This window comes from Heliangelus exortis, chromosome 1 (genome assembly GCF_036169615.1).
Source record: "Heliangelus exortis chromosome 1, bHelExo1.hap1, whole genome shotgun sequence".
In the NCBI taxonomy this organism is placed as follows: domain Eukaryota; kingdom Metazoa; phylum Chordata; class Aves; order Apodiformes; family Trochilidae; genus Heliangelus; species Heliangelus exortis.
The window spans coordinates 146,914,190-146,922,902 of record NC_092422.1 but is presented as its reverse complement, the minus strand read 5'-3'; the positions used below and the strand labels follow the sequence as shown (position 1 = coordinate 146,922,902).

Here is an 8,713-nt window from a genome sequence, read left to right as displayed (position 1 = left end):
ACATGATGTAGAGCAGAGATGCAGAGACCAAGCCCAGGGGTTCACCTCTACAGAAGACCCTGCGTGATGGGTGCCACGGAGCATGTCCTGTGAGCAAGGCTGCCTGGCAGAGCCTGTCAGGGTTGGAGAGGTGGTGGCTTCCTACATGAAGATCTGTGGGCCAAGGAGGAACTGTGTGGGAAGGTTTGAGTAGCCAAGCATAGCAGCAGAACAAGGGTGAAATGTTGATCCCCAAATTTCTTTCAAAAGCAAATGTTATTTAGAGACAGGATTTTCCTGGTATTCAGTGTCAAGATTAGATGTCTAAGAAAAAGGTGTGTGTGAGGGTAGAGGCAACAGTCTCAGCAGAAGGGAGTTTTGCTGCTAGGTAGCAGCAAATGTGTCTCTTAAAATTGGCTTGTACCTCAGGATTACAGGGAAAAAAAGTAAATAAGATGGAGATTTCTGATTCTGGTATCCCATTAGAAGTTGTCCCCAGAGGATGGCTGTTTCTCAGCTGTGCCCTGGAGGGACATAGAGTCATTCAAGTGCTGCTTCAGCCTGTTGTGTGCAGCCATCTCACTTCAACAGCATGGGTGTTGTCAGAAGTATTTTAAATTTGAACTTCATCAATGCAGCAACGCAGCAGTGGTGCAAACTGCTGTCTGCACAGAGTGGTTTTGGGTGCATCTTGCAGGCAAAGGTGCATTCCATTTTCTTTAATGGAAAGGAAAAGTATCTGGCTTGGCAGAGGTGGGCTAAACCCCATCAGGTGGAAGTTCAAGGGTGTTGCCTTCATGTCCCATCAGAGAGAGCAAAGAATGTCTGCCTCCCTGCAGCCTTGGTAGAATCTAAAACTGGTGAAATCATTGTTTGTTAAATGAACAAGCTAAAAGCTGGGGAATGGGTAGATGTGACATCTGGTGCATGGCACCACACCTCAACATCCCCATGGTCTTCAAGCAGAGCCCAGGCCTCTGCCAGGGAGGTGTTGCTGTCCATGTGGTTGGCCAGACAGAGATGGAGGCTTTTGGCTGGGTGACACCATGGGGGATGAGGCAGTGGGGATCAGGACACGCTGGAGAGTGGCCAGAGTTGTGGTGATGGTGGCTGTGGCGAGTGGTTTCATGGCAGCTGGTGGATGAGGTTGTTGCTGAGATGCAGGGCTGCCAGCAGCAGGGCAGAGGAGGTTGTAGTTCAGGTGGAGGTGGTCAGTGTTCCCCCCAGGCTCCTGAAAGTGCTTGGCCAGAGCTGCTGTACCCTGCTGCCTCCCTGGCAGAGGGCAGTGACGTCCAGCAGGTTTGGGAAGAAGCTGGCCTCCAGCATGGGGAACAGAGGGTGCTGCAAGGTCATCTTGGTGGTGGCACAGGGGATGGCAGTGAGGGCAGCAGACACAGCCCTGCCAGGCAGGGCAGGAGCAGCTCAAGGGGGCACAAGGGCTCAGCCACACTGGTGGCTCACAGTAGGGGTAGTGTGAAGACCACCAGCACTGTAACACAGAACAGGCACTGCTCCCTTCACCTGGCCATCCCTAAGGCCAACCACCACCCTGGCACAGGTCTTGATGGTTTGGTGCAAGCAATGAGCTCCCCATGGTGACTCCTGCCAGCCCAGAGCAAGTTCGTTCTCTCTAGACCTACATCCTGAATGGTCCTCCCTGCACAGCAGAGCAGAGACAAGATGAGAGCCACTCCCACCTAACCATCCATCCCATCAGCGTGGTTGGGTGGTCACCCTGTGTCACAGAACACCCCAGGATCCTGCAGGGATGGAAGAAGATGCCTGGGCCAACACAGTGGCCAGGGAGGCTTGCAGACCCTGGCCAGCATGTCCCTCATCCACAGGTAGTACTGGGGTGGGACATACTTGTTCTGGCAGCTGAGAGAGAGATGGTTAAGGGGGAAGGGCTTGTTCAGGGAGAGACATGAGTAGCAACTCTTCCAGATTTTTGTTGGGATGCAGAGCTGCTCCCATTCCCTAGGAGACTGAAACAGAGAGTCAAGAAAGACAAGTGGCAGAGCTGGGGATGGAAATAAAGGCCTCCATGTGCTTGGGCAACCAAATGAGGTTTCAGACAGGGACTGCCACCACTCAGCCTCTTCAAAACAAGCAAAATTAGGAGAACTCAGGGCTGTAAATGTGGCATGACCACACAGCTCACCTTGCCAGCTGCCTCTTTCCTTTGCCTCAGGCTTACCGCTGCAGTTGCAGTTTTTGCCTGGATGTCGCCTTCCTCCCCTCTGCACCTCCGCAGCTCCTCTGAATTATGCAGCCAGGAAAGGAAAGACAGACCCGGGGAAGCAGTGAGCACAAATCCCACATGGGCTCTGGCTGGGCTGGGGCTGCCATACGCCAGGATTTGGCTCCCCAGTGCCGGTGCTTCCAGCTCCCTGTGAGACAAGAAGGGGGAGGCGATGCCTGGGTCATTTGCCCTCTCTCCAGGGGTGCATTACCCTTCCTCCCCTCCCTCCTCCTTCTTCTCCTCCTCCCGCGTTTCTGGCTCCGTCCGGCGAGCGCTGCTGGGAAAGCGACACAAGGGAGCCCATTCAGCTCTGGTTCCTGCAGGGGAAGAGAACAGGAGCTCGGCAGCCACTGGACGCAGGAGGAGGGGGTGGCTGCTTTCTCCTCTTTCTTCGACACTTCTTCAGGTCCAGGTAACACACACCCCATCCCTCCCCAGCCCCTGGCTGTACGAACCCCTCCGAGGTGTGTTGGAGGGGTGGCAGGAGGATGCGCGGCACATGGCAGTGCCGAGGAGAGAGATTGGGGCTGAGCAGGAGGGGGCATCGCATTGGTGACACTCGGCAGTGGCTGTGCAGGATGGGAGGGTGACCCCCCCAGGATGTGGGGGAAAGGAGTGGGGCTGAAGCAGGGCTGGCTGGCAGCAGGAGAGCAGAGTAGGAACATGGGACCATGAGGGATGATGAGCCACAGTGGGCAAGGGGATGGGAACCATGGGGGTTTCCACAGGTTTCAGTCTTGCAGACCCCACTGCTGGAAGTCCCCAGAGCTTGGGGAGAGGGGTGTATTGGCCATATCTGCAGCCTCACTGCACCCCTCTGAGCTCACCCCAGCCTTGGCCTCTCTCTGGCTCCTCCACCCCAGGGGCTCACTCCTGCCTGGCCAAAACCAACTTCTTCTTCCTGCAGCTAAACAGTCGACATCTATTCCAAAAACTTCCATGAATAGCTTAGAGTAGGGGGGGAAAGGGGTGGGCAGCATGCAGGATGGGAAGCTAGGGTGGGGGAGATGGGACATTTGCAATTAAAACCAAGCCAGAACGCTCAGCAATCGAGTGTGATCACATCCCCTGGGTAGCCACCTCACCTGCTCACCTCACAAAAAGACCCAACCCAAACCAAGAAAACCAGCCAAACAAACAAAAAAACAAAACCAAAAATACCCCACAAGCCTTGCTTGTAGGAGGAATATCAACAATCTGCCTAGGTCGAAATAGTGCTCTGCTAATGATACATGAAGAAAAGGTGTGGGGGGAGGGATGGTGTGTGTGTGTGTCTGGTGTGTCTGCTTCAAGCTTGTTTCCCCCATGAGTGATCCCATGGTCCCCATGAGCTGCTTGTAGGAGCTCCCAAATGTTCCTCAGGGAGATAACCGAGGTAAAAGCTGTTTCCAAGCAGAGAGCTGCTATCTATGGCCTTCACTTTTCATTCTAAATATTTTTTTTATTCTTCTTCCACTCTCTTTCTCATTTATATACCCTCATGATGTAAGAGCAAGAGATGCGAGACCTGCCCCACGAGGTCACGGCAATGTGTCCTATGGCACCAGGGGCCACGTGGGAGTCTGTCCCCTCTTCTGGCCTCACTGCCATCTCTCCCTGGCCATAGGTGCCCTCTGCCATGAGGTTGTCCTGGGGGCTCCTCCTGCTCGCTGTGGCTCTGGCCCTGTGGGGGAGAGCTGCAGCCCCCTGCCCCGCACCTTGCGTCTGCGACAACCTCCATGCCCACGTCCTCTGCCTCAATGGGAACCTGACGGCCATCCCTGGGGCTGTCCCACAGGTGGGTGAAGGGACGGGCAGGGGAAGACAAGGTGGGAATGGCAGCCCTGGGGTAATTCAGCTTTTTATTTGTGTGACCAACAGCTCACCAAGAAACTGGACCTCCGGGGCAACAGTTTCATGGTCATTCCGGTGGGAGCCTTCCTCGCCACCCCGTACCTCACACACTTGGACCTGCAGCACTGCAAGGTGGAGAGGCTGGAGGAGGGAGCTTTCCGGGGGCTGGGGAGGCTGCTCTATCTCAGCCTGGCCTCCAATGGCATAGCCCTCCTCTACCAGGAGTCCCTGGATGGGCTCTCCTCCCTCCAGCACCTCAGCCTGGAGGGGAACCGCATTGAGGAAATCCAGCCAGGTGCTTTTGGCCATCTGGGGTCCCTCACAGTCCTTGATCTGAGAGCAAACGCTTTGGTCTACCTCCCAGACATGGTCTTCCAGGGTCTGCAGGCCCTCCAGTGGCTCCGGCTGTCCCACAATGCCCTCCATGTGCTGGGCAGCGAGGCCTTTGCCGCCCTTCCCACCTTGCGCAGGCTGAGCCTGGACCACAATGAGCTTCAGGCACTGCCTGGTGAGGCCCTGGCCAGGCTGGATGGTGCCACCCGGCTGGACCTGGGACACAACCCCATCACCTACGTGGCTGAGGAAGCTCTTGCCATGGCCTCCCTGAAGCATCTCTTCCTGGACCATGCTGCTCTTCAGGACGTGGCACCTGATGCCTTCACCCACAGCCCTCAGCTGCGCACGCTGGACCTCCGCAAGAACCATCTGCGGGGGCTGCTGCCTCTGGCAGGGGCTGGGGGGCTGGCTAGGGTCAGCCTGGCGGGGAACCCCCTGCTCTGCTCCTGCCTTCTGAGACCCTTCCATAACTGGCTGGCGAGGGCACGGGTGCAAGCAGAGGGGTCCTGTGCCGCACCCCCTGCCCTCCGCGGCCGGCCCCTCGATTCCCTGAGGCCCCCTGAGATGAGGTGTGGCCGCCCCCGGCTGCCCCCCAGGCCCCCCAGACCATCGGAGCAGCCAAGGGTGCCCAGCAGCAGCAGGCAGTGCCCACAGGGGTGCACCTGCTCCCCAGATTTCCATCATGGGTCCTGCGAGAACAGGAACCTGCGGGAGATCCCTGGGGGCTTCCCCAGAGACACCCGACTCCTTGACCTGCGCCGGAACACCTTTGGGACGGTCCCACCCGGTGCCTTCCTTGGCTTGAAGGAGCTGGTGTCCCTCCACCTGCAGAGCTGCAGCATCAGGGTGCTGCACCCCGGGGCGCTGCGAGGGCTGGAGAGCCTGATCTACCTCTACCTCAGTGACAACCACCTCTCCACCTTGGCGGGCACCACCTTTGAGGGGGCCCCACGGCTGGCATACCTTGACCTGGACCACAATGCCTTCACCCACCTGCCTGCTGTTGCCTTCCAGCTTCTTCCCAACCTCATCTCCCTCCACCTGCAGCACAATGCCATTGGGGAGATGGTGGAAGGTGACTTAGCCGGGGCCCAGGGGCTGCACTGGCTCTACCTCACCGGGAATGCCATCGGGCGCATTGCCCCCACTGCCCTGGCTCCTGCCAAAATGCTGGAGAAGCTGCACTTGGAGGGAAACCACCTGACCGAGGTGCCCACAGCTGCCCTGCAGGGTCTGCTGTCCCTGAGCGAGCTGAAGCTGTCCCGAAACCCCATCAAGCGCGTGCGAGATGGCGCCTTCCTGCCGCTGGCCTCCAGCCTGCAGCACCTCTACCTGGACAACATGGGCCTGGAGTGGGTGAGCACGGGGATCCCTGAGGGTCAGGGGTACCACAGGGCACAACTATAGGCCCCATGTTGTTCCACCACCCAGGGCTGGTGGTACCTATAAAGCCATTTGAACAAATGTCCTGAAACTTTCAAGGCTTCTGGAAATGCTCAGTAGCCTGGCCGGGACTAGGGGCTTTCTTGGGCTCAGCTGGAGTGTTGTCTTGCTCCAACCCATCCCTTAGGACAGATCTTTTTGCCCCTGGTACTTAAAGACACCAAGTTTTGGTGTGGTCCAGACTGTTCCCCAAACCACATCCTTACCCCATTCTTGCCCCTATGTCTCCTGCTCTTACTACCAGCGGTCCTGCAGGACTCTTCATTGACGTTACCCTGAATTCCTCCATCCTCTCAAGGGGTGTTAATGCCACTCTCATAAGCACTGTGCACCTCAGTGCTGCCCAAGGATTGCTCTAAGACCTCCTGCATGTCACCTTCTTTCCAGGAGCAGGGTGTACTGAGTCCCAAGTTGATTTAATTCCAGTCCCCAAGGACATGTGCTGCTCTTTAAAACAGCTCTTTCCTGGGGCTGCCAGGGTCAGGACAGGTTCTCTTAGCTCCCTCAGCTGGTGAGCAGTGCAGGGGCAGAGATTTTCTCCCCTGCTTCCATCAGGACCCCCTGACTCACCCTCACTTTGTTGCAGATTTCCCCCAGTGCCTTTGCTGGTCTTGGTCCCAAGATTAGAAGCCTCTACCTGGAGAGCAACAAAATGAGCAACATCCCTGACATGAGCAACTTCACAGGGCTGGAGATCCTCAACCTGAGGGATGTGCCTTTCCACTGTGACTGCCAGCTCCTTCCCCTGCACAGGTGAGTGCCATGAGGGGGGATGAGGCCAAGGGGATAACCTGGGTGACAGGTGGACCCCAACACACTGCAGGCATGAGCCTATGGCAGTGTAGGGAAAACTGGGGTGAGCAGATATTCAGAGGTCACCCAGTTGAGGCCCTGAGCAACCTGGCCTGGCTCTGAAGTGACTCATGCCCATGCATGACCATGGAGTTTCTCCCCTCCCTTCTTTCCCTCCTGCTCCTTTCCATCATCTCCTGCCACATTTCCAGGTGGATCGACAAACTCAACCTCCACACAGGGGCCACCTGTGGGTCCCCTCAAGAAGCTCAGGGGCTGAAAGTGAAGCTTTCCACCACTTTCCAAACCTGCCCTGGCTGGGGACAAGTCAAGGCCAGGGGAGCCAGTCCTGACAAGGCCAAGGCTGCAAGCAAGAAAAAGAGATCAGGAAAATCACCATCCAGAGGCTTCAAGAAGAGCAGAGCTTAGGAAACATGTGCAGGATCCCATACCTAGGGCTTGGTCAGAGAAGCTGTGCTGGATTTGTCCCCATCACTGCAACATGGATATTGCATCAGGTGCAAAGGAGAGAGCCTGGTGCCACCAGAACCAATGCTGATTTGCCAAAGATGCAGATTTGATTTTGCAGGACACAGAGGCACAAAACCCTGGAAAGAACTGGTGCAAAAAGCTTCTGTAGTGTTTGCAGCATGCTTTGATGACTCAAACAACAAAACCAAATACTTGCATGCCCTTCCCAAGGTTTCCTTCAGCCATGCAGACAAGCACAAATCCACAAGTTTGTTTCTGTTTTTAAGAGTGCTGTGCTTTGTGCTTTCATTTAAGAGCCCTTCACAGCCTTAAAAACAACTGAAGAGTCCTGAGCAGGACTGTGTACAGCACCAATGCAATACCCTGCTCAAATCTTAAAGCAGAAAATTTCAGACTTATTCCCAGTAAAAACAATGCCTTAAATCTCAGCACCTCTTCAGAATTAAAGCATAAACAGATTGAAATCTTTCTATTTTCTGCAAAAATTGAATGGTGGTTCCCACGTCCCATCCATAGGTGATGTACCCAATCTATTCCCCACAGCAGGACAGGTTGGTATCCCCCAGCCCCAGGGGTAACACAAGGTGATTCTTTGCTTTCAAGTCAGAAGTTTGTTCAAATTGGGAAGGCTTTAAAAGGTAAATGCTTTTAGCTGTTAAATGACCACATGAAGCATGGAACCATTACATTAAATCATAGAATGGCTACAGTTGGGTCACCATCAAAATCCAACCCCCTGCCAGGGGCAGGGACACCTCCCACCAGACCAGGTTGCTCCAAGCCCCATCCAACCTGGCCTTGAACACTTCCAGGGAGAGGGCAGCCATGGCTACCTGGGGCAACCTGTGCCAGTGCCTCAACACAGTCACAGTAAAGAAATTCTTCCTAATATTTAACCTAAATCTATCCTCTTTAAAAAAAATCCCCCCTTGTCCTATCACATTGTGCCCTTGTAAAACATTCCTCCCAAGCTTTCCTGTAGCCCTCTTTCAGGTACTGGAAAGCCACTATAAGGTCTCCCTGGAGCCTTCTCTTCTCCAGGCTGAACAACCCCCCGTCTCTCAGCCTGTCTTCACAAGAGAGGTGCTCCAGACCTCAACAAAATTCCCCCACCCTCCACCATTGTCACCCCATCATGGTTTCTCTCCCTGGGAGCCCAGGGGAGAGACCCCTCTACACTTGTTCCACTTGAGTTTCATTGCTACCCCCAGAGCCCTTTTCTTCCTTCTCCAGTTAAAGGCTACATTTGCCTTTTTACAAAGGAAAAGAGGAAAACCTGTGTGTTTTGTAGACCATGAGCTTGCCAACATATGGTTGTTTGTATCTTTGTTTGTTTTTATCATGAACCACCATGCAAAGTGGTGGCACAAACTATTTTGGCATCACAAGCTCTTGCCTTGAAGCTTGAGGGGAGCATGGCCAAGGCAGCCATTTTGCAGCCAAGGTGGTGTCCTGGGTGGCCACCACTTCTGTGTAGGGTTTGTCAAGGCACTTGCCCTACAGCTGGCCAGGCCCAGCAGTGGCACCTACTGTCAGGGCGCTTCCTCACCTGCAGAAAGTTCACAGGAACCTGCTCCAGGAGATTAAAAACTGGTT

The 8,713-nt window shown here is 55.1% G+C and overlaps 1 protein-coding gene across 1 annotated transcript; it reads left to right on the top strand.

Moving 5' to 3' along the window:
• The first annotated feature begins 3,573 nt into the window (after positions 1–3,573).
• Positions 3,574–7,684, top strand: CHADL (chondroadherin like). The gene is made up of 4 exons (XM_071731985.1): positions 3,574–3,998; positions 4,082–5,746; positions 6,420–6,586; positions 6,838–7,684. The coding sequence occupies exons 1-4, from the start codon at positions 3,840–3,842 to the stop codon at positions 7,052–7,054; spliced, it is 2,208 nt and encodes a 735-aa protein (XP_071588086.1). The 5' UTR covers positions 3,574–3,839; the 3' UTR covers positions 7,055–7,684.
• The last annotated feature ends 1,029 nt before the right edge of the window (positions 7,685–8,713 follow it).

Bases quoted from the DNA above. Each gene is read 5' to 3' on its own strand.
- CHADL (XM_071731985.1), top strand. From the start codon at position 3,840: ATGAGGTTGTCCTGGGGGCTCCTCCTGCTCGCTGTGGCTCTGGCCCTG. The intron at 3,999-4,081 runs GTGGGTGAAGGG...TGTGACCAACAG, and splicing joins TCCCTGGGGCTGTCCCACAG to CTCACCAAGAAACTGGACCT. The intron at 5,747-6,419 runs GTGAGCACGGGG...ACTTTGTTGCAG, and splicing joins ACAACATGGGCCTGGAGTGG to ATTTCCCCCAGTGCCTTTGC.